The 26,722-nt window shown below is 34.9% G+C and overlaps 2 protein-coding genes across 3 annotated transcripts; one reads left to right on the top strand and one right to left on the bottom strand.

Moving 5' to 3' along the window:
- The first annotated feature begins 6,020 nt into the window (after positions 1-6,020).
- Positions 6,021-10,343, top strand: LOC144553385 (wall-associated receptor kinase 17-like). Its single transcript, XM_078301524.1, has 3 exons — positions 6,021-7,064; positions 8,387-8,545; positions 8,985-10,343. Exons 1-3 carry the CDS (start codon positions 6,071-6,073, stop codon positions 10,175-10,177), a joined length of 2,346 nt encoding a protein of 781 aa, XP_078157650.1. The 5' UTR covers positions 6,021-6,070; the 3' UTR covers positions 10,178-10,343.
- A 2,439-nt stretch (positions 10,344-12,782) lies between these two features.
- On the bottom strand, positions 12,783-17,315 carry LOC144552624 (disease resistance protein RPM1-like). Of its 2 annotated transcripts, none has more exons than XM_078300613.1 (3): positions 17,075-17,315; positions 13,259-16,082; positions 12,783-13,178 (listed from the first exon to the last, which is right to left on the bottom strand). In XM_078300613.1, the coding sequence occupies exon 2, from the start codon at positions 16,029-16,031 to the stop codon at positions 13,296-13,298; it is 2,736 nt and encodes a 911-aa protein (XP_078156739.1). In that variant the 5' UTR covers positions 16,032-16,082; positions 17,075-17,315; the 3' UTR covers positions 12,783-13,178; positions 13,259-13,295. The 2 variants fall into 2 exon arrangements, with proteins under 2 accessions (XP_078156739.1, XP_078156740.1); XM_078300614.1 differs by lacking the exon at positions 17,075-17,315 and having other exon boundaries at positions 13,259-15,697; positions 15,807-15,926.
- Positions 17,316-26,722: the final 9,407 nt, after the last annotated feature.

Here is a 26,722-nt window from a genome sequence, read left to right as displayed (position 1 = left end):
ATTTTTTGTAGGATTTGTTATTTAAGTTACAGCATTGAATGATGAATTTTACAGTATTGGTGCATATTGAAAGTTTCTGGATGTTTGAAAATTTGAATGACATTTTTTATAAGATTTGTTATTTAAGTTACAGCATCGAATGATGAATTTTACAGGATTGGTGCAAGTGAAATAACACTTTTTCTTTATGTTTGAAAATTGTTATTAGATTATTTTACATAAGTTACAGTTTTGAATTAGGAATTTTACTGGATTTATATTCTCTGATTCATTTTTCCTTTGCAATGTCGATTTTAATTGAGATTACTAACTCGATCTCATTTTTTATACATGATCACAATGGAACCTTCAATCGTGGAGCGCGATCGAATAGAAGTTGTTTTTGTTGAAGAGCACGACAAAATTTAAATCTAGTAAGTTTTCTGTTGAATTTGTTGTTTTCGTTATATGCAGTAACAGATCTAGCATTTCAAATGAAATCTGGATGAAAGAGATGATAGAGAGACGATATGAAGTATTGATCTGTTAATTTTACTGTATTGCCCCGTTAATTTTACAGTATTCATCTTGTCATTTTACAGTATTCATCTTGTGGAAATCTGGAGGAAATAGATGATAGAGAGGCGATATGGAGTATTAATCTGTTAATTTTACAGTATTGCCTTGTTAATTTTACAGTATTCATCATGTCATTTTACAGCATTCATATTGTGGAAATCTGAAAGAAAGAGATGATTTGTTAATTTGACAGTATTTATCTTGTAATTTTATAGTATTCATCTTGTAATTTTACAGTATTCATCTTGTGAAAATCTGGAGGAAAGAGAAGATAGAGACGCTTTTTACTCATCCGAATAATGAACACAAGAGGTTTCTAATGTAAAAGTTATTTGTCCATAGTTTTTGTTGTTGCTATTATGCTATTCTGAATGTTGCGGTGAATATGTTTATCTTGTGTTGAACAGATGTTGTTTGTGGTGATCATGTGTTGTTTTATGGTGAACAGATTTTTTGTATGATGATGGATGTATGTATAGATTTAGCAATTTTAGAGTATACATGGTATTATTTTATGGTTTATATTTTGCAATTTTACAGTATACATGATTCTTTGTAGGTTGTGGTGTAAATTGAAATGTAGCATTTATTACATTTTATCTTACAGTATAGATGGTATTATTTTATGGTTTAGTTTTAGAAATTTTACAGTATACAAGATTCAATTGAAAATTTACAGTATTATGTGAAAATTTTACAGTATACAAGATTCAATTGAAAATTTACAGTATTATTTGAAAATTTTACAGTATGCAAGATTCAATTGAAAATTCTACTGTATACAAGTTTTAATTTTTACAGTATACAAGATTCAATTGAAAATTCTACTGTATACAAGATTCAATTTTTACAGTTCTGCTGATTCAATTTTACAGTATACAAGATTCAATTGTAAATTTTACTGTGTAGAAGATTCAATTTTACTGTATACAAGATTCAATTTTACAGTATACAAGATTTAATTTTACAGTATACAAGATTTAATTTTATAGTATACAAGATTCAACCCAGTGCGGACGCTAATAACTGCTAATGACTAACTCTAACTGTCAATAACTTCTTATAACTGTAATTTCTGAAAGTACAGTTTGAAAGTACATTTATTTTGTCCTGTTGTGCAAGTTGTAATTTTTTTCTAACTATCATGGGACCACTTCAAATAGTGCTGGATGTTTTGTGATTAACTGATATATTTTATGTGATATATTGTATAATTATACAACATGTAGAAGTAATTTTACAGTATTCGCGCAAGTCAAAGCTGTGGACAAATGGTGGACAAAAGGCTGTGGACAATTAGATGCTTCCATTTCTTAAACTTATTAATAAAAAATTCAAAAAATCCGGGATGTGGTTTTTTAACTTTTTTTTTTTCATGTCTTATAGAGATGAATAGCGGGCTTGACCTTAGAAACAAAATGAACAAACGTGGCCCATGCCATTGATTTCTTGGGCTGATCAGACGAAATACCGAATCGGATCACCGATATTATCATATTTTTACTACATAAGAAAGTATCAAATCCACGTAAATAATGGTTTCTTAATTACGCTAGCAGAACATCATATGAACTGGTCACCTTGTTCAAAATAGGAGGCAAAACAAAATTAGTTTTGTTCATCTAGAAAATTTTCGTTATAATACATAAAAAATGTGCAAATATTAATTAAGTATGATATGAACTTAAGTTCAAATTTCAATTTTTGAAAGATGTATATAATATAGATTTAATTAACATATGTGGTATACTGAGAATGACAGATCACATATTGCGTTTGAGGATTGTTATCATGATAAGAGAGCAACTTCACTTTTTTCTCCGGGAAGCGAGATAAACATGTGGTGCGTTCTTTTACCCACTTTCTACTTTTGCTTTTTTCTTGTTTTATTCGAGAATAATAATCTACGTACTTTCTCCAATTTTAATTTGTTCCCGGAAGACCCAAGTCAAAGATGCTTTCATGGATTTAGTGTGTAATTAAAAATGCCACTTGCAGGTAAAGAATTAAAAAATCCATAAATGCCAACCAACAAATTGTATTGAAGACTCGTTTCATGCATCAATTATTGCCCTTGTAATAGAGAGTGGGGACTCTTCTTACTTTACAGTTCACACTTTCACATTCGCAGCTGCTATCCAACTTCTCTCTCCGGTTCACACCTTTTTTCACTTTTTTCTTTCCGGTTCACACCTCGTCCCCTCAGTCCTCAGACTCAAGAGCTTTCCTCTCTCTACATCCCAAACTTCGATCTCTCGATATTTTTATTCAAGTAAAAGCTGCTTTCATGGATTAGTGTGTAATAATAAATGGACCAGATGTGCCACATGGCCCATATCTAACCTTAGGTTTGGATCGGACATTCCAAATCCCTACCGATATTGTTTTTAAAATTATCATGCGTGGGTAGAAGAAGAAAAAAAAAAGGTACAAACGGATTTCATCCTGGCCTTTTGTCGAAATATATATATTTGGTTGTTGAGCCTATCTTGGTTCTTGGATCGTCAAAAAGCCAACGCAGTGGTCAACCCTGCCTGACTAGTGGTTTGCTAAACCTCTAACGGGTTCAACCCGTTTTGCCCGGCCCGTACCCGTTACCTGAGCTACCCGTACCCGTTGCCCGGGTACAAACGGGTAGACGGGTAGACAGGTACGGGTAATAAACGGACCGGACAATCTAATTTGAAAAAAAATCCGTCATATCCGTACCCGTACCCGTTACCCATACCCGACCCGTTTTACTTCAAAAAAAATTGAATTTTTTGAAAAAAACAGAAAAAAGGGAAAAAACAGAAAAAAAAAAAAGAAAAAAAAAACCGGGCGGACCGGACCCGTACCCGGATATCCGGACTCGTACCCGCGGTACCCGTACCCGTCAACCCGCAACGGGTACGGATAATAAACGGACCGGATAGAGGTTTTGAGAAAATTACCCGTCTACCCATTACGGGTTTTACCCGTACCCGACCTACCCCTTTACCCGTCCTACCTGTTACCCCTAACGGGTAACCCGGAACGGGTCACGGTAACCCGTTAGCAAACCACTATGCCTGACTCAACCAGGTTTGGTTTCCATTCTAGAGAGATGGGTCTTAGAAAACTTTTTTTTGGGTTTCCTATGTATTTTAATTTTAAAGCAACCATAGTTATTTAATAGCCGTCACAATTAATTAAGTTCAAATTGTAAATAATGTTAGATATTCTTTTTTTTTTATTTAGATAGTTAATTTGTGTATTACATTTTGAATAATTTGAAAGTCATTTGTGTATTGGATCATGATAACAATCCCCGCAGGTCTATCCCCGCATTTATCCCCGCAGATACTGCCAAAAAAAACATGGGGGGACCGCTCAATCATTAATGAGTGTTTAAAAAATTACGGGTATTTAACTTGAAGCATCAAAGTATTTACCTTGAATTTGTCAGGTATTAAACTCTCTGCAGTGATCTCTATTTATGAAAGAATAAATCAATCCATTAATTGTCCCCGCACAAAATTTCATTTTTTTTTTAATCGTCCCCGCACAACTGGGGACCATTAAACATGGGGGGACCGCTCAATCATTAATGAGCGTTTAAAAAACTGTTAGTATTTAACTTGAAACATCAAAGTATTTAACTTGAATTTGTCAGGTATTAAACCCTATGCAATTATCTCTATTTATGAAATAATAAATCAATCCATTAATTGTCCAAGCACAAATTTTTTTTTTTTTTGAATCGTCCCCGCACAACTGGAGACCATTAAATAAACAATCCCCTCACCCAATGATAAATACTCTGAGACATAATGATAAATACTTTATGTTACATGGATAAATACTTTACATTATATGGATAAATACTTTATGTTACATGAATAAATAATTCTCATGCATACTTGCAACTTTCAGTAAAACATCAATAATAAATACTCTCATACATAATGATAAATACTTTATGTTACATGGATAAATACTTTGTATTACATAGATAAATACTTCTCAGATATAATTGCAACTTACAGTAAAACATCAATAATAAATACTCTCAGACATAATGATAAATACTCTATGTTACATGGATAAATACTCTATGTTACAAGGGTAAATACTTCTCAGAAATAATGATAAATACTTTTTTGAACATCAATTAACAGATAAGCATTTATTAACGGGAATTGTTATTAGATAACAGTATAATTAATGCAGAGATTGTTTTTAAAGGAATAATTAATGCGAGAATTGTTATTAGAGCAAGGCATAATTAATGCGGGGATTGGTATTAAATGACAATATAATTTAATGCGGGGATAAAAGGAAATTTTTAGGAAAATTAGTGGAGGGATATATGACAGTTAAGGAAGAAAGAGAGTGCGGGGAAAATGGGGGGATGGGAGTGGGGGGTTCCTTATAATTATTCTTGTGTATTACATTCTAATGATATTTGGAGGTCGCGAGGTTAAACACACTAAATATTATAAGGTCGTATCTCATTGGAACATGTAGAATAGGGTTTAGAAATTTTAGCTCCTGATTTGCTCATTTTGTAGAATAGGAACATGTAGAATCAGGTACCCCACATTTTGTATTCTTTTTTCGAATACATGCCCGTAGTCAAATCATTTGAATTTCTAATCCATCATTTGTGAACCTAATACAATAATAATTGTAAAATATATTAAAAGTTTCTTTTAAATATAAAGTATGCAAAAATTTAATTTGTATAAAATTTTATATTATAAATAAATAAACTTGGAAGCAAAAATACTTAGAGATGTTATCATTGTCTCAGCAAAAATGGAAGGCTTAATTAGTATAACTCTAAAATTTAGCATGTGCTATGCACATCAAAAGAATTTGGTGAGCAACACTTTAAAATATATCGAATTAACTTTAAATGACAAATTCAAACTATTAAAATTGATGTAATTTACGAGTGACGTGTGTATGTACCAAATTTTGAAAATTCAAATTTATTAAATATAAAGTCAAGTAGTAAAAAAATAAAAATCTTATAAGTTATTTTGATGCATTCATTTTTTACCTTTTTTTTCACCCCTTGATTTGTACACGCATTACCCATGAAGTAAATTGATTTCAATAGTTTGGATTTGTCACTTTAAATCAATCTAATATTTTAGAGCTATGCTCACGTTTATGAAACGTGAGCATAGTAGACGCTAACTTTGCTTGAGCATCTTCAGTACTCTTCAATCTGGACGTCAAAGTTACCTAGCTATAGCCGCCCAGACTCCCAGTCGAAATTTCTTATTCTAATAAATCTTAGAGAAATTCATATATATCCCCATCAAGTCATAAATATATAATTAATTATCTAGAAAATGAAAGTGATAAATATTGATTCTTAGGAAGCAAGGCGCTGGCAATTCTGTGTACAGACAATTGGTATCTTCTAACTTCACAGGACCACATTTTACACCCCACATGACCACGAACCTGTTTCCAAGGCTTAGAGCTTTGCTGCTACTAATCAAACTTTGCTCCCGCAATTCCTAGTCACTTCTCATTTATGTTTCGGCTTTTCTGTTCATACATAACTTTCGTCTTACATCTGGGAACCAAGTTAGGGATGGCAGCCATGGGTCTGAGTTGGAGATCAATCTTTTATATTGTGATTCTATTGGTGATTGTCACATGTCCCTCTTCTTGTTTTGAAAGATTTGGTTGGCTGGAAGGAGAACCTTGTGATTCCATTCCATTTCCCTTCGGCACACGCGGCAGAGCCTTGCCGGGCTTTGAGTTGAGCTGCCACTCTGGGGAAGCCTACTTGCTACCAAGTAACAACCAATCTTACATAATCAGAGCTATCCGAAACAATACACTGTCTGTAAGTTTTGGGAGTATTTACATCCGATGTTACAAAGATAATGGATCTGAAATAACAGAAGATCATTCTGGTTTATTAAACTTAGTGGGAACTCCTTACACAGTATCTACCAGTGAAAATGTCCTTGTCCTTGTCGGCTGTGATGATTTACTAAAGATCAATGTCACAGATCATGGATATTCATATATCCAACAAAATGGATGTGCTGCGTTCTGTGGATCATCACCTGAAGGTCCTGAACGCTCCTATTGCTCCGGATTGGGCTGCTGCACAGCTGCCTTACCTAGTGATGGGTCTTATAGTTATGGCATGAAGAGCTTCAGTTTGGAACTCGAGCGCATTACACGCAGCACAAATGGTCGCTTTGCCAATTGCTCCATCGCCTTCATTGCCGAACAAATAGCAGCAGTAGATATTGGGGACAATTTCCGGGGGAAGTTAAACAACAGTTCATACCTCAGTTCTAAAGAGAGAGAATATTATCCGTACATCCAAACCTTAACTCTTGAGTGGGCAATTGGAAATCAGACCTGTGAAGAAGCAAGGAATCAATCAGAGAGCTACTATTGTACAAACAACAGTGATTGCTACGGGTCACCCACAAGGTTTGGTGGTTATATCTGCAATTGTAGCCAGGGCTTCCAGGGAAATCCATATGTCTTGGGTGGATGTGCTGGTACGTACTTTTTCAATGTGTTTCGCCAAAAATTGATTTCATTGCACCTACCAACTCATTGATTATTGTGCAAGAACAAGGGGCCAACATTTAATTCTTGAAATTTTAAGTCATGGTAGTTGATTCAAGCCAATGATCTTCAATGTCTCTTCATTTTGTAGGTTTTGTTGCACCAATTAAGGTTTTCTTGCACCAATCGCTAAATCAAATGATTTCTGGAACTTTATTACTATGAAATAATTAGGGAAAATTTCTAATGTACCAAAACAAAATTTTGAAATAGCCAATATAGAGTCGCAGGAGAGTGAGAGTTTGAAACAAACGGGAAATGTCAGATAGAAAAAGGAAGGTGGGAGGGAAAGAAGAAACAATTAAAAGAACATCCAAAGGACATCTCCATTTAAAATTGAAGGGTATGTTGGTCAATTAAATTTCTAAAATAATTAAATAACAAGGTAAATAACTAAAGGGGATATTGGAAAAATATTAAATTTTGAGTGATGCTTCTATGGACATAAGGACGTATTTGTAAAATAAACATATTTTTTATTTTCAAAGTTCAAACAGTAGATTCGAACTGCTCATCTTGTTCTCCATATTAATATGTGCTTGGAGACCAAATTTTATATTTTTCTGAATTTTTTTACTATTTATTAAGATGGGTACAAAATTCAATGGTCTGAATTTGATATTTTTTGTACCCATCTTAATAAATAGTAAAAAAATTCATAAAAATGTAAAATTTGGTCTCCAAGCACATATTAATATGGAGAACAAGATGAACGGTTTGGATCGACTGTTTCAACTTTGAAAATAAAAATATGTTCATTTTACAAATAGGTCTTCATGTCCATAGAAGCCTTTGCCTTAAATTTTTATGGGTACAATGGATATTATAGTGTTTTCATGGGATATTTGCTTTTTCAAAAGTTAATTTGTCCTGGCACACTAGAAATTTTCCCAAATAATTAGTAACAAATGTCAGTATTACTATTAATTTGTGATTATGAAAAGGCGCTTTATAATATAGTACTAGCTTCTTTCACGACAGAGGTGTTATTATATTTTCTTTTTGCTGTTTCCTCTCTTAATTTTTCTCTTTCTTGCGGAGTCATGCCCGTTTGATAATTATTTTGTATGCCTGACCAGTATTTCGAGTTGTAACAAATAGTTCCAAACTTGTACTCTTGACAACAGAATAAATCTTTTACATGTAACAATTATGCTGTACTAGTTAATTTCAATTAATTATTCCAACATTCAGATGATCCATAACCAGGCCTGATAATTGAAAACATACTTGACCATTTACCATTTTTCAGATATCAATGAATGCAAGGATCCAGACTTGAACCCTTGCAGCGGGAATTGCATCAATGAAATAGGAAATGTGTCTTGCTCTTGTCCCAAAGGCATGATTGGTGATGGCAAGAAGCAAGGAAGTGGCTGCAGGAGGGTCTTTCCACTTGACCTTACCTTAGGTAATGGACATGTAGAAATCATTTAGGACTTGAAAACAACCATAATTAAAGAACATATCGTAACAAACTAAATGCTAATTAAAAGGGACTCAAAATCCTTTGACTTTGTGTTATATATGTTGTTATGGGACATTGACTTGTTTTGTTCACATGGACATCCATACTCATCCCCAGACTAAACCAAAATGTATGTTCTTGGCTTGTTTGGGTTACATCCAGACCTGAGGAGTTGACATCCGTTATTAGATTTAGTTGTTTTGAGTTTGGATCGTATTGAAATCTCAAGTTATATCATTTGATTTGTGTTATTAACTTAGCAAATTAATTTTGTTGGAAAATATTTATTTCTATAAATTTTGGATGAAGTAACTAGGACATGTATGACAAATAAATGCAGAAATTAGCACTTAAAGAAAATTATTCTGAACAATTTTTGCAGGTTTAGGGCTTGGTTCCTTGTTCATATTGACTGCTGCAAGTTTCTTTACCTATTTGGCTTTCCAGAAAAGGGAACTCACAAAAAGGAGAGCCAATTTCTTCAGACAAAATGGAGGGCATGTGCTGAAACAACGATATGGTGCTGAAGGAATCGATCCAAAAACAAAGATTTTCATGGAAGAGCAGCTCAAAAAGGCCACACAGAACTACAATGAGAGCCAAGTCCTCGGCCGAGGAGGATTTGGTACTGTATACAGGGGAATTCTCCAAGACAAAAGTCTGGTTGCCATAAAAAAATCAAAGCTTTCTGAGGAAAGCCAAGTAGAACAGTTCATAAATGAGATTATCATCCTTTCTCAAATAAACCACAGAAATGTGGTCAAGCTTTTGGGTTGCTGCCTAGAGACTGAAGTCCCGTTGCTGGTGTATGAATTTATACCTAATGGAACGCTGTTTAACTGCATCCATGATCCTATTCCTTTACCGTGGAAAGATAGACTGCAAATAGCTGCAGATATTGCAGGAGCATTGGATTATTTGCACTCTGCTGCTTCTCCACCAATCATTCACAGGGATATTAAATCAGCAAATATCTTGCTAGACAGGAATTACACTGCTAAAATATCCGACTTTGGTGCATCAAGATCTTTGCCATTTGACCAAACTCATGTAACAACGATTGTACAAGGGACTTTTGGGTATTTAGACCCCGAGTACTTTGCTACACATCAACTAACAGAGAAGAGTGATGTATACAGTTTTGGGGTTGTTCTAGCTGAGTTGTGGTTAAGGGAAAAGCCTATCTCTCTTGATAGACCAACCGAAATCCAAGGTTTAGCTGCATATATTAACATGCTTTTTAGCCAAGGTCAGCTGGCGCAAATGATGGAGCCTTATATAATAGAGGAAGCTGGTTTTGAGCAAATAGAAGCCATTGGAAGGCTTACTAATAAATGTTTGAGCTTGAAAGGAGAAGAGCGGCCAACGATGAGGAAAGTGGCAACCGAATTGGAAAGGCTCCGACAAGCCATAGAGCAAGAGTCAGCTCACATGGACACAGATGCGCTTGTGCCATTGTTGAGTGGGCTCAGGATTGCAGAAAATTCTAGTTACTTAGGTGGTAGAGAGGAAGAAGTCACTAGACAGTATAGTCTAGAGACTAGCATACAAAATTCCATGGAACTGCCAAGATGATTTACTTGGGATATTTCCTGGTCTTTTATGATACCAAGTATCTATCAGACCTTTTAACGAAAAAGAAGAAAGCTAGTAAATTTTGTAAAATAACGAAATGGCTGTTGATCTTTCTTGCTTGTATCAGTATGTATGTTGCCTATGCGAACCTTCTGTGGTGTGTTTTGTTGTAAATGTTACTGCACATGAGTTAAAAATTTGAACTAGTTTTATTCGTCAGAGAATATAGAATGAGTGGTTAAGCACCAAACAGTGGTTTTGCTTTGTAGCAGATATGAAATGAGTGGTTAAGCACCAAACAGTTGCAAACTAATTAATACAATGCAAGTGAGGTAGCATTTATTACCAGTAAAGCTACTGTAAATCCCATCAATTCACAGGGACATTAAATCAATGGAAACCCAACATCAATACCAAGCAGATATCTTTCTACAAGTTAAGTAATGTTAGGAACATCACGAACCAATACCACATGTAGCAGTATTCACACAGTGTGCTTCACAAGGAGTGTCAAAAGTGTAATGCTCGGGACAATCAAAGTTATTTTTTTCTCTGTCATGACAGAAAATAACTTTGATTGTCATGACAGAGAATCTGGATTCTTCTTCTGAACTCATGGAGTATTCACAAGGAGTGTCAAAAGTGTAATGCTCGTGAAACAATATTCATATGTAATGAAAGGTATAAATTTGGTTGGGCTTCTATTTTTGGATGTTGATTTAAAATACAAAATCCCTTTTTTTATATATATATCTTATATCTTATATCTTATATCTTTTATCATACCATCTTGATTTTATGAATTTGATTCAATCTGTTTGTATTAAACAGAGACGGAGATAAATAAGGTGAAAAGGAACCAAGTCCTAATGATAAATTATATATATTTTTTTTCATATTTATCCTTTAATTTTTTTAATTTTTTTCAAAATTAATAGTAGTCTCCTCATAAAATGAAATTAGATGATATTTATTTATTCTGCATCTCCAGACTTCAATCTTAATTTTCTGACTTTGTCTATGATTTAAATCAAAACGATATAATCTGAAGAGTAGGAAAACAATAACAAGATTAAATTATATATATCAAATCAAACCAAGTCATTGGCCGAAAGTTTATCCAATCAACTACGGCATCTATTTATTTTTTAAAATTTGGAAAAAGTTTGGAAATTTTTCCATGACAGACAAAACTAATTGCTGTTTGCATTAGGTCCATATTCTTCCTCTAAAATGTCTAATACTATGCTATCAAAAGTCAATATGTTCACATTACGCTTACAGTCAATCTCGGAAATCTGTTTGGAAAAAATTTGGACATTTTATCCAATCAACTACGGCATTTGTTTGTATTAGGTCCATATTCTTTCTCTAAAATTTCTAATATTACGCCATCAAAAGTCAATATGTTCACATTACACTTATAGTCAATCTCCTCTCTTTTTGAAATACCCTCAGAGGTCCGGCTCACGAATCGACTCAGCTCGACACGGATTCGGTTCGGATTAAGCTATAATATTTGAATCGGGTTGAGTTGGACTTTTTTCAGTTTAGAGTCTGACTCATTATAAAAAATTAAGCTATTCAACTTATTGTCTCATGAGCCGGCTGGGCCGGTGATACCATTGCAAAAATTAGGTTGGCACAATAACCTAGATTATTAATTAGATAATTGGAAATTTAAATATGCATTTTATCAATGTTTTTGTTTGTTATCCTACTCAAAGTTGCAATTATTGTTTCCATAACATTTTTTTTTTTTTCTGAACTGGATTTCATATTCAAGCCATGTATATGCATCTTTGCATGTATATATAGCACACACACAGACACATATATCTTTATGTATACTTTACAAAATATCATATAGTGCCTATAACTGCAAAAAAATTCACGTTTTTATAATTTATTGCAGTCCCGTCCTGTTTACAAGTGGTTTCCACCTCAAGCAGACTGGGCCAAGTTGAACATGAATTCGATTGGGCCACATAGGCTTATTTAATTTGCATTTGTACTCCTCAACAAAATGGATAACACAACCCTTCATAAACAATGAAGAATTCTGGACCAATGTAAAGACCTGGTATTTTCAGCTCTTTCTGCTGGTGATTATATTATTATTATTTTTTTTTTCAGCAATTGTAAACTACGTACCTGAGAACAGATCACTAGCATGTTTTGGAAAAATCAACTTGAAGCGTTCTGCATTTCATTTTGAATCTTTGATCATCACTAAATAATGACTTGCAGAAATCAACTCTAATTTTGTCAACTAAGGCAGTATTTTGGTAAATATTATTATGCTTCTAAATAGAACAAAATAATGATGAAAGAAGAAGACGACGAAGAAGAAGACAATACTTCCTCTTCAAAAGTCAAAAACTATATAAGGAAACATAATTTGTTATTCTCATACTCTGAGGGCATATTTGCAAGAATTATATTGTTATGAAGTTTAATAGTTTTTTCCCCTTCCAGTCAATAAATTCCTCATCGCAGTGAGAAAGTTACAACATTTATACATTATTTCCTCACTATTACAACAGCAACAATAATAATAAAATCAATAAACGAGAATGATTATTTATAAGGACACTTAATTGAATTTATAATCAAAGTTCCAAATGTTTATCACCAAGTAGTAAAGTATCCCAATAGCATATGCAAACCATGGATGATAGTTAAATTTACAATCATCAAATCCAATTCCAAATAAAAATAATACACAAAGCAAACACAAATTAAACAAGGTTCCTTGAGTCATGAATTTTCATGATAGTGCGCTTAAAGTTGCTAAGGTAGTATGAGGCCTACAGCTTAGCAAATCACATATTTTTGTCATAAATAAACACTACAAGGAACTGAGACTCAACTTTATTTTGATCCAAACTATAAGGAAAAAACACAACCAAATATTATTCATTACATAATAACAACCATCTTAAACAAAGAGCTCTGGGCTGATTTTTGATGCTGCATGCAATTCGAATGTGTGAAAGACCTGCGATATTGAGCACATATTTTTCAATTTTTTAGTTTCAGAATGCAAAATGAAAAACAAAAATATAAGTGGAGGCATACCTTGCACTCAAATCATTGAATGTGATATTGGCTGCAGCTAGAAAACACGACAGGTGAAATGAAATAGTTGGTGAGTTCCTTCAGCTAAACCCCCAAAATCAACAGGCATATCTCTGCAGCCCATCCACTTGAGAGAAATGAGGTGCTCGATGCCCTTTGGGACCTCCATTAGCTGTTTCAGTTCCCACAACCAAATCCCTTCAAGACTCGCCATGGTGCCCTGCTCCATCTCCACTTGAATCAGATTAGGCATTAGTACCAAATCCAGTCTCTTCAATTTAGGAAACCACCCTGCCTTAAAAATTAGTTGTTGTCCTTCATATACTCTTTTGAGGTACAAGTACGTGAGGTTTCTGCAATGGGAAAGAGATGGCAGAGGATCATTTTGTAATTGAGACCATCCGAGTAGTAGTGTTTGGATACTATTCCCAGATATTTTGAATAAAGGCGATTCAAGCATGGTTTCTTTCAGTTTCCCACAGAGATCTAACTTCTGAAGTTGTGGGAGGTTCAGGCCTTCCATTTGGAGAATCTCTTTCTCATCGCTTGCATAAATAGATAAGTAGGAAAGGAAACTCATCTTTGATAATGATTTGCATAACTCTACTGAGTGGTTTTCCTTCACATTCCTTATACGAAAGCTTCTCAGTTGAGTTAAATTACCCAGTTCTCTTACTACCATAGCATTTGATTCTAATGCCTGTATGGTCTGGAGATCTTTCAGGTAAAATATGCCCTTAGGTAAAGAGATTCCAGTACAGGTCCGAAATGACCTATATGTAGGATCTACCACCACCTCAGCGAAGAGATGGCGTAACTTCTTTAGCTCTGCTATGCCATCTGGTAGATTTTGTATTTGAGAACAATTGAGATCCAGGGTCTGCAAGTTGTAAAGTTTCTTCATAGATTTTGGTAAAGATTTAACCTTTGTGTTTCTCAGACCCAAGTAGCGGAGATTGAACAAATCCCCAATTGCATTTGGAACCGTTTCAATTGGCAATTCTTCTAAATCCAAAACAGTAAGATATCTTGACTTATCAAAAACCATGGATAGCAAAGGAGATGAGAGCACATCATCATCAACTAACATAAAGGTTCTGAGTTTTGGTAGACAAACATCATGCATGAATGTCTCTCTTAGTTTGATTAGTGAGAGCCGACGACTAGAACAATCAATATTTTCTGAATTGTTGTCCTCATGTAGCAATCCAAAATTTTCTTTTCTGCATAAAGAGAGGGCCAACTCTCTCACTGTATCATGCATTTGGCACCTCTTCACCCTACCAAATTCATTTTTTTTTGCAATTTGTAACATGCTGCAATGTATGAGTTCCATGAGATAACCCTCTGCCACCTCCTCTAATGTGCTTCTCCCTTTTTGTTGTATAAAGCCCTCAGCTATCCAAAGCCTTAATAGTTTCTTTCTTGGAAGGAGAAAATCCTCTGGAAACAAACTACAATGTAGAAAGCAATTCTTGAGGTATTTTGGAAGGCGCTTGAAGCTTAGATTAAGAATATTTTTTAGTGGATCCAAATTTGGGTTGTTGTCTAGCTCCCAGGTTAGTTGATCATGTACACGTCTCCATTCAGATTCTGTTTTCTCAGAGCAAGATAATACACCACCCAACGAAACAAGTGCTAATGGCAACCCGTCACACTTCGAAACAATCTCTTTTGCCCACTTCTTCAAGGTAGGAGGACATTCATGGTTTCTTTCAATAGGGAACGCCTTTTTACAAAACAGGTCCCATGAATCTAATTCTGGTAAACGTTTTAGCTCTAACCTATTTCTTTCTGGAGCAAGAGATGCTACATTTGCAATTCTACTCGTAATCATAATTCGGCTTCCTCGATGGTCATTAACAAATGTGTCCCTTATATCTTGAAATGCTTTTATGTCCCACATATCATCTAACACAATTAGATATTTTTTTTCTTTCAAGAGTTTGACCACGATTTCTTTTAACTCTCTAAGATCCTTATTGCCTGTGTTGATTGAATTCTTTTGCCCTTCTTTACAAATTTCGTAGATGATATTGTGGAGAACATTATCCACGGTATAAGATTGAGAGACATTAATCCATGCATGACAATCAAAGTTATTTTTTTCTCTCTTGAAAACATTAGTAACAAGGGTTGTTTTACCTGCACCACCCATTCCCCAAACAGATATCACAGAGAGTTCTAGATTTTTAGAATTTAGCCAGCTCGTCAACTTCCCACTATTATTTTTTATTCCCACAATTTGATCTTTATCAATGAAATGGGCAGAGATGGCCATTTTATATGAGTATTCATTTGAGTAGTTTGAGTTTTCCCCAGTACTGACATTTGTTGTGGGCACCCATCTCTCTTTCATCCTTGCAAGATTCACAAGCCTTGTTTCTGCTTCGAGCAATTGAGAGGCAATTCGTTTAAGGTCTACCAATAACTTTGGATCTTTAAAAAGTTTGGTAACATAAACTGATATTCCATCAAACATTTGATTATTAATTAGGTATGCAAATTCAGACACGATATCTTCAATGTGATTTGCTAACTCATGTACCTCTTTTATCCAAGCTACCTGAGGTTTATTGCTTTGATCATCCATTTCTATCCCATCAAGAAATCCTTGCATCACCCGAAGTTCACTACCAATATTGTTTATGTTTGCTTCAAGGTTTTTGTATGTTGAGCAAAGCCTTGAAAATTTTGAGATTGCTAGCTTGGCTACTTCGTTAGTCAATTCTCCAAGGACCCGGAGGGCTGCAACAATGGTCGCCTCAGCCATGCTCAGTTAATCGGGTTCAACTGTACTATTATTTATTCATTCATTCGTGAGCTGTTCAAAGCCAATATATATCAAAATTAAGCAATCGTATAAAAATTACCATTTCATTATATAAACAATTTTCAATTTTATCAAAATTGGTTTTCTATTCATTAAAAACTAACAACAATTATTCTAAATATATGTTAAGATAAATATTGTTGGAATTTTATGTATGGAACCAATTGGTGATTAGGGGTGTTTAAACCGTCAGTTAGGTTGAAACCGAAGTAAAATAGTAAATTAAATCAAACTTTTGAAACCGAAGAAAAATGTTGGTCCATATCCAAAACAAATGGTTTATCGCTCTACTTTTGACAGCTACATATATACTATTTAGTAGGAATATGCTTATGTATACTAACATTTAGGTAGAGAAATAAACAATTTTTTTCTTAAAAACTGACAAATTCAAATACTGACATTTTTCTTAGTCCGGACTTTCCAAATTGAGTTTGGTTTGGACAGGATCCGGGTTTTTTCTCCTCCCATTCAGTTTGGACAGAGCCCATTTATATTGTTTAAATTTAACCGGTTATGATTTGGCTCAAAGGTAAGTCCATTAGCGCCCCTAGTGCCAACCTTATCGAAGCTGGGTTTGCTATGCAAGGATTAAAATACCACTTTCAATATGATATTTGATAATAATTTAGATAAGCTTACTAAAACTATTATTTTAAGTTTTGTATGAAAATTATATTTTGTCAAATTTAAAATATTTTACAATATTTTAATTAAAAATTGGGATATATATATAGGTAGATCATGTTATATTAATAATTAACCATTCAATAACAATTTGTTTTCACTATAATAGTATAATAAGAAAAGGTAAAAGAATATGAAAATTAGCCCTAAATAATATGTGATTGTATATATCATATTTCAAAAATTAAGATGCGAAGTCAGCGGATGGAAAGTTTTGCGATGCAATATTGTAGCACAATTTTTTAATTAAATAAAAAATGCAAAATAAGAAAAATTAAATGGAACTACGGACATACCTCTCGATCGAGAAACAAAAGAGCAAACTAGTATATCAGCCCTACAAATGCACCAGATGTTGCATACTTGCGCCTTTTCTAGTCCTTTTCTTTTTTTCTATGTTTTGGTTATTTATCGGCCAAATATCGAGAGAAATGGAAGTTTGGGATGTAGAGAGGAAAGCTCTTGAGTCTGAGGGGGCGAGGTGAGAACCGGAAAGAAAAAGTGAAAAGAGGTGCGAACCGGAGAGAGTTGTTGGATAGCAGCATGCGAAGTGTGAAAGTGTGAACTGTAAAGTAAGAAGATTCCCCACTCTCTATTACAAGGACAATAATTGATACTAATTGATGCATGAAACGAATCATCAATACAATTGATTGAATTTTTTTCATAAACCATAATTAATAAATTAAAAATTAGGAAATCAATATGATTAATTTTTTTTTTTGAAAAACCATAAGGACCATATGGTCCCTACGGTCTCCAAAATTGTATTTCTCCAGACCGTAGGGACCATACGGTCTTACTATTTTTTTTTATATAAAACAGAAATTTTTTAAATTTTTTTTGTTTTTTGTATAAAAATATTAGAAATATTGAATATATTTCTTTGGAAATAGATGAAATATAATATAATTTGATTTATTAGAAAGACTGCAACAAATAACCCGGATCAATATTTTTCAGGTCGGATTTTTCGCGGCTGTAAGAAAAATTAATATATTTATTTATGTGTTATTGGAAAAAAAAATAAAAATGCTTAGATTCTGAGTTATTGATCCCGGTTCAAAAGTCACTTCTAGGTAATTCAGAAAATATTGTGATCCTTCTAATACATTAAATTTATGAACAGTTGTATCTATTTTAAAAAAAAAACAAAAACTTTAAGTTATTTAATGATTGTTATTCAAAAAGAATTATCAAAATAGATACAACTTTTTATAAAAAAAAAATGTTTTATAAAAAAATTATCAAAGAATTATCTGACCTGAAAAATACCAAAAATAAAAAAAATTAAAACAATTATGTTTTATAAAAAAAATGGTAAGACCGTATGATCCCTACGGCCTGGAGAAATGCAATTTTGGAGACTGTAGGGACCGTACGGTCCTTATGGATTTTCTAAAAAAAAATAATCATATTGGTTTCCTAATTTTCGATTTATTAATTATGGTTTATGAAAAAAATTCCAATTGGTTGGTTGTCATATATGAATTTTTTAATTCTTTTTCCTGCAAGTAGTATTTTTAATTACACATTAATCCATGAAAGCATGTTTGACTTGGGTCTTCCGGGAATAAAAATAGGAGAAAGTAGGTTATTATTCTCGAAGAAGAAAAAAAGAAAAAAAAAGGTAGACACTCTAGTAGTGTCTCTATATAGAAAGATAATAGGGCATTTACAACCCAAATACAACACTCCAATAGAAAGGTGTTAGGAGCACTATAGTAGTGACTCTATATAGCAAGATAATAGGGCATTTACAACCCTAATACAACACTCCAACTGAAGGTGTTTGGAGCTCTCTAGTAGTGACTCTACATAGCAAGATAATAAGGCATTTCCAACTGTATTATAACGATCCAATTGAAGGTGTTTCTTGCACGCTAGTTGTGTCTCTATATGGCAAAATAATAAGGCAATTTACAACCCCAAAACAACAATTCAATTGAAGGTCTTTGGAGCACTCTAGTAGTGACTTTATATAGCAAGATAATATGACATTTACAACCCTAACAAAACACTCCAATTGAAGGTGTTTGGAACACTCAAGTAGTAACTCAATATAGCAATATAGTAGGGCATTTACAACCCTAATACAACACTCCTATTAAAGATGTTTGGAGCACTCTAGTAGTGTCTCTATATGGCAAGATAATAGGGCATTTAAAACTCAAATAGAACACTCCAATTGAAGGTGTTAGGAGCACTCTAGTAGTGACTTTATATAGCAAGATAATAGGGCATTTACAACCCTAATACACCACTCCAACTGAAGGTTTTTGGAGCTCTGTAGTAGTGACTCTACATAGCAAGATAACAAGGCATTTCCAACTGTATTACAACGCTCCAATTGAAGGTGTTTGCAGCACGTTAGTTGTGTCTGTATATGGCAAGATAATAAGGCATTTACAACCCCAATACAACAATTCAATTGAAGGTGTTTGGAGGACTCTAGTAGTGACTCTATGTAGCTAGATAATAGGGCATTTACAACCCTAATATAACACTCTAATTGAAGGTGTTTGGAGCACTCTAGTAGTGACTTTATATAGCAAGATAATAGGCCATTTACAACCATAACAAAACACTCCAATTGAAGGTGTTTGGAGCACCCTAGTAGGGACTCTATATAGGAAGATAATAAGGCATTTGCAACCATAATACAACACTCCAATTGAAGATGTTTCTAGCACTCGAGTTGTGTCTCAAAATGGGAAGATAATAGGGCATTTACACCCCTAATACAATACTCCAATTGAAAGTGTTTCGAGCACTCTAGTAGTGACTCTATATAGAAATATAATAGGGCATTTGCAACAGTAATATAACGTTCCAATTGAAGGTGTTTGGAGGACTCTAGTAGAGTCTCTATATGGCAAGATAATAGGGCATTTACAACCCCAATACAACAATATAATTGAAAGAGTTTGGAGGACTCTAGTAGTGACTCTATATAGCTAGATAATAGGGCATTTACAACCCTAATACAACACTCCAATTGAAGGTATTTGGAGCACTCTAGTAGTGACTTTATATAGCAAGATAATAGGGCATTAACAACGATAACAAAACACTCCAATTAAAGGTGTTTGGAGCACCCTAGTAGGGACTCTATATAGGAAGATAATAAGGCATTTGCAACCGTAATACAACACTCCAATTGAAGGTGTTTCTAGCACTCGAGTTGTGTCTTAAAATAGGAAGATAATAGGGCATTTACACCCCTAATACAATACTCCAATTGAATGTTTTGAGCACTCTAGTAGTGACTATATAGGAAGATAATAGGGCATTTGCAACCGTAATACAACGATCCAATTGAAGGTGTTTGAAGGACTCTAGTACAGTCTCTACATGGCAAGATAATAGGGCATTTACAACCCGAATACAACAATTTAATTGAAGGAGTTTCGAGGACACTAGTAGTAATTCTATATAGCAAGATAATAGGGCATTTACAAGCCTAATACACCACTCCAACTGAAGGTGTTTGGAGCTCTGTAGTAGTGACTCTACATAGCAAGATAACAAGACATTTCCAACTGTATTACAACGCTCCAATTGAAGGTGTTTGCGGCACGCTAGTTGTGTCTGTATATGGCAAGATAATAAGACAGTTACAACCCCATACAACAATTCAATTGAAGGTGTTTGGAGGAATCTAGTACTGACTCTATATAGCTAGATAATAGGGCATTTACAACCCTAATACAACACTCCAATTGAAGGTGTTTGGAGCACTCTAGTAGTGACTTTATATAGTAAGATAATAGGGTATTTACAACCCTAAAACAACACTCCAATTGAAGGTGTTTGGAGCACTCTAGTAGCGACTTTATATAGTAAGATAATAGGGCATTTACAACCCTAACAAAACACTCCAATTGAAGGTATTTGGAGCACCCTAGTAGTGACTCTATATAGGAAGATAATAGGGCATTTGCAACCATAATACAACGCTCCAATTGAAGGTGTTTGGAGGACTCTAGTAGAGTCTCTATATGGCAAGATAATAGGGCATTTGCAACCATAATACAACGTTCCAATTGAAGGTGTTTGGAGGACTCTAGTAAAGTCTCTATATGGCAAGATAATAGGGCATTTACAACCCCAATACAACAATTTAATTGAAGGAGTTTGGAGGACTCTAGTAGTGACTCTATATAGCTAGAGGGCATTTACAAACCTAATACAACACTCCAATTGAAGGTGTTTGGAGCACTCTAGTAGTGGCTTTATATAGCAAGATAATAGGGCATTTACAACCCTAACAAAACACTCCAATTGAAGGTGTTTGGAGCACCCTAGTAGGGAATATAGAAAGATAATAAGGCATTTGCAACCGTAATACAACACTCCAATTGAAGGTGTTTGTAGCACTCGAGTTGTGTCTCAAAATGGGAAGATAATAGGGCATTTACACCCCTAATACAATACTCCAATTGAATGTTTCGAGCACTCTAGTAGTGACTCTATATAGGAAGATAATAGGGCATTTGCAACCGTAATACAACACTGCAATTCAAGGTGTTTGGAGGACTCTAGTAGAGTCTCTACATGGCAATATAATAGGGCATTTACAACCCGAATATAACAATATAATTGAAGGAGTTTGGAGGACTCTTGTAGTGACTCTATATAGCAAGATAATAGGGCATTTACAACCCTAATACACCACTCCAACTGAAGGTGTTTGGAGCTCTGTAGTAGTGACTCGACATAGCAAGATAACAAGGCATTTCCAACTGTATTACAACGCTCCAATTGAAGGTGTTTCCGGCACGCTAGTTGTGTCTGTATATGGTAAGATAATAAGGCAATTACAACCCCATACAACAATTCAATTGAAGGTGTTTGGAGCACTTTAGTAGTGACTTTATATAGTAAGATAATAGGGCATTTACAACCCTAACAAAACACTCCAATTGAAGGTGTTTGGAGCACCCTAGTAGTGACTCTATATAGGAAGATAATAGGGCATTTGCAACCGTAATACAACGCTCCAATTGAAGGTGTTGAGAGGACTCTAGTAGAGTCTCTATATGGCAAGATAATAGGGCATTTGCAACCGTAATACAACACTGCTATTGAAGGTGTTCGGAGGATTCTAGTAGAGTCTACATGGCAAGATAATAGGGCATTTACAACCCGAATACAACAATTTAATTGAAGGAGTTTGGAGGACTCTAGTAGTGACTCTATATAGCAAGATAATAAGGCATTTACAACCCAAATACAACACTCCAACTGAAGGTGTTTGGAGCTCTGTAGTAGTGACTCTACATAGCAAGATAACAAGGCATTTCCAACTGTATTACAACGCTCCAATTAAAGGTGTTTGCGGCACGCTAGTTGTGTCTGTATATGGCAAGATAATAAGGCAGTTACAACCCCATACAACAATTCAATTGAAGGTGTTTGGAGGAATCTAGTACTGACTCTATATAGCACTCTAGTAGCACTCTAGTAGTGACTTTATATAGTAAGATAATAGGGCATTTACAACCCTAATACAACACTCCAATTCAAGGTGTTTGTAGCACTCTAGTAGTGACTTTATATAGTAAGATAATAGGGCATTTACAACCCTAATATAACACTCCAATTGAAGGTGTTTGGAGCACTCTAGTAGTGACTTTATATAGTAAGATAATAGGGCATTTACAACCCTAACAAAACACTCCAATTGAAGGTGTTTGAAGCACCCTGGTAGTGACTCTATATAGGAAGATAATAGGGCATTTGCAACCGTAATACAACGCTCCAATTGAAGCTGTTTGGAGGACTCTAGTAGAGTCTCTATATGGCAAGATAATAGGGCATTGGCAACCGTAATACAACGTTCCAATTGAAGGTGTTTGGAGGACTCTAGTAAAGTCTCTATATGGCATGATAATAGGGCAATTACAACCCCAATACAACAGTTTAATTGAAGGAGTTTGGAGGACTCTAGTAGTGACTCTATATAGCAAGATAATAGGGCATTTACAACCCTAACACAACACACCAATAGAAGGTGTTTGGAGCACTATAGTAGTGACTCTATATAGCAAGATAATAGAGCATTTACAACCCTAAGACAACACTCCAACTGAAGGTGTTTGGAGCTCTCTAGTAGTGACTCTACATAGCGAGATAATAAGGCATTTCCAACTGTATTATAACACTCCAATTGAAGGTGTTTGTTGCACGCTAGTAGTGTCTCTATATGGCAAAATAACAAGGCAATTACAACCCCATTACAACAATTCAATTGAAGGTGTTTGGAGGACTCTAGTAGTGACTCTATGTAGCTAGATAATAGGGCATTTACAACCCTAATATAACACTCTAATTGAAGGTGTTTGGAGCACTCTAGTAGTGACTTTATATAGCAAGATAATAGGCCATTTACAACCATAACAAAACACTCCAATTGAAGGTGTTTGGAGCACTTTAGTAGTGTTTATATATGGCAAGATAATAGGGCATTTAAAACTCAAATAGAACACTCCATTTGAAGGTGTTAGGAGCACTCTAGTAGTGACTCTATATAGCAAGATAATAGGGCATTTACAACCCAAATACACCACTCCAACTGAAGGTGTTTGGAGCTCTGTAGTAGTGCCTCTACATAGCAAGATTACAAGGCATTTCCAACTTTATTACAACGCTCCAATTGAAGGTGTTTGCAGCACGCTAGTTGTGTCTGTATATGGCAAGATAATAAGGCATTTACAACCCCAATACAACGCTTCAATTGAAGGTGTTTGTAGCACGCTAGTTGTGTCTGTATATGGCAAGATAATAAGGCATTTACAACCCCAATACAACAATTCAATTGAAGGTGTTTGGAGGACTCTAGTAGTGACTTTATATAGCAAGATAATAGAGGATTTACAACCCTAACAAAACACTCCAATTGAAGGTGTTTGGAGCACCCCAGTAGTGACTCTATATAGAAATATAATAAGGAATTTTCCAACCGTAATACAACGCTCCAATTGAAGATGTTTGGAGCACTCTAGTAGTGACTCTATATAGCAATATAGTAGGGCATTTACAACCCTAATACAACACTCCTATTGAAGGTGTTAGGAGCACTCTAGTAGTGACTCTATATAGCAAGATAATAGGGCATTTACAACCCTAATACACCACTCCAACTGAAGGTGTTTGGAGCTCTGTAGTAGTGACTATATATAGCAAGATAATAAGGCATTTCCAACTGTATTACAACGCTCCAATTGAAGGTGTTTGCAGCACGATAGTTGTGTCTCTATATGGCAAGATAATAAGGCATTTACAACTCCAATACAACAATTCAATTGAAGTTGTTTGGAGGAATCTAGTAGTGACTCTATATAGCTAGATAATAGGGCATTTACAACCCTAATACAACACTCCAATTGAAAGTGTTTGGAGCACTCTAGTAGTCACTTTATATAACAAGATAATAGGGCATTTGCAACCGTAATAAAAAGCTCCAAATGAAGGTGTTTGGAGGACTCTAGTGGAGTCTCTATATGGCAAGATAATAGTGCATTTACAACCCTAATACAACACTCCAATTGAAAGTGTTTGGAGCACTCTAGTAGTCACTTTATATAGCAAGATAATAGGGCATTCACACCCTAACACAACACTCCAATAGAAGTTGTTAGGAGTACTCTTGTAGTGACTCTATATAGCAAGATAATAGGACATTTACAACCCTAATACAACACTCCAACTGAAGGTTTTTGGAGCTCTGTTCTAGTGACTCTACATAGCAAGATAATAAGGCATTTCCAACTGTGTTACAACGCTCTAATTGCAGGTGTTTACAACACGCTAGTTGTGTCTCTATATGGCAAGATAATAAGGCATTTACAACCCCAATACAACAATTCAATTGAAGTTGTTTCGAACACTCTAGTAGTGACTCTATATAGGAAGATAATAGAGCATTTGCAACCGTTATAAAAAGCTCCCATTGAAGGTGTTTGGACGACTCTAGCAGACTCTCTATATGGCAAGATAATAGAGCATTTACAACCGCAATACAACAATTTAATTGAAGAAGTTTGGAGGACTCTAGTAGACTCTCTATATAGCTAGATAATAGGGCACTTACAACCCTAAGACAACACTCCAATTGAAGGTGTTTGGAGCACTCTAGTAGTGACTTTATATAGCAACATAATAGGGCATTTACAACCCTAACACAACACTCCAATAGAAGGTTTTTCGAGCACTCCAGTAGTGACTCTATATAGCAAGATAATAGGGCATTTACATCCCTAATACAACACTCCAACTGAAGGTGTTTGGAGCTCTCTAGTAGTGACTCTACATAGCAAGATAATAAGGCATTTCCAACTGTATTACAACGCTCCAATTGAAGGTGTTTGCAGCACCTTAGTAGTGACCCTATAACGCAATATAGTAGGGCATTTACAACCCTAATACAACATTCCTATTGAAGATGTTTGGAGCACCCCAGTAATAACTCTATATAGAAATATAATAAGGAATTTTGCAACCGTAATACAACGCTCCAATTAAAGATGTTTGGAGCACTCTAGTAGTGACTTTATATAGCACGATAATAGGACATTTACAACCCTAGCACAACACTCCAATAGAAGGTTTTAGGAGCACTCTAGTAGTGACTCTATATAGCAAGATAATAATAAGGCATTTACAACCCTAATACAACACTCCAACTAAAGGTGTTTGGAGCTCTGTTGTCATGACTCTACATAGCAAGATAATTAGGCATTTCCAACTGTGTAACAACGCTCGAATTGAAGGTGTTTACAACACGCTAGTTGTGTCTCTATATAGCAAGATAATAAGGCATTTACAACCCCAATACAACAATTCAATTGAAGGTGTTTGGAGGACTCTAGTAGTGAATCTATATAGCAAGAAAATAGGGCATTTACAACCCTAATACAACACTCCAATTGAATGTATTTGGAGCGCTCTACTAGTGTCTCTATAGGGCAAGATAATAGGGTATTTACAACCCTAATACAACACCCCAATTGAAGGTGTTTGGAGGACTCTTGTAGAGTCTCTTTATGGTAAGATAACAGGTCATTTACAGCCCTAATACAACACTCCAATTGAAGGTGTTTGGAGGACTATAGTAGTGTCTCTATATAGCAAGAAAATAGGGCATTTACAACCCTAATACAACACTCCAATTGAAAGTGTTTCGAGGACTCGAGTAGACTCTCTATATGGCAAGCTAATAGGGCATTTACAACCCTAATACAACACTCCAATTGAAGGTGTTTCGAGCACTCTAGTAGTGACTCTATATAGGAAGATAATAGGGCATTTACAACCGTAATAAAAGGCTCCAATTGAAGGTGTTTGGAGGACTCTAGTAGAGTCTCTATATGGCAAGACAATAGAGCATTTACAACCGCAATAAAACAATTTAATTGAAGGAGTTTGGAGGACTCTAGTCGTGACTCTATATAGCTAGATAATAGGCCATTTACAACCCTAATACAACACTCCAATTGATGATGTTTGGAGCACTCTAGTAGTGACTATATATAGCAGGATAATAGGGCATTTACAACCCTAACACAACACTCCAATAGAAGGTTTTTGGAGCACTCTAGTATTGACTCTATATAGCAAGATAATAGGGCATTTACAACCCAAATACAACACTCCAACTGTAGGTGTTTGGATCTCCCTAGTAGTGACTCTACATAGCAAGATAATAAGGAATTTCCAACTGTATTACAACGCTCCAATTAAAGTTGTTTGCAGCACCCTAGTAGTGACTCTATATAGCTATAAAGTAGGGCATTTACAACCCTAATACAACACTCCTATTGACGATGTTTGGAGCACTCTAGTAGTGTCTCTATATGGAAAGATAATAGGGCATTTACAACCCTAACACAACACTCCAATAGAAGGTTTTAGGAGCACTCTAGTAGTGACTCTATATAGCA

This window comes from Carex rostrata, chromosome 4 (genome assembly GCF_964058835.1).
Source record: "Carex rostrata chromosome 4, lpCarRost1.2, whole genome shotgun sequence".
In the NCBI taxonomy this organism is placed as follows: domain Eukaryota; kingdom Viridiplantae; phylum Streptophyta; class Magnoliopsida; order Poales; family Cyperaceae; genus Carex; species Carex rostrata.
Note: the sequence above shows the minus strand (reverse complement) of the source record. Positions and strands in the feature narration are given on the sequence as shown.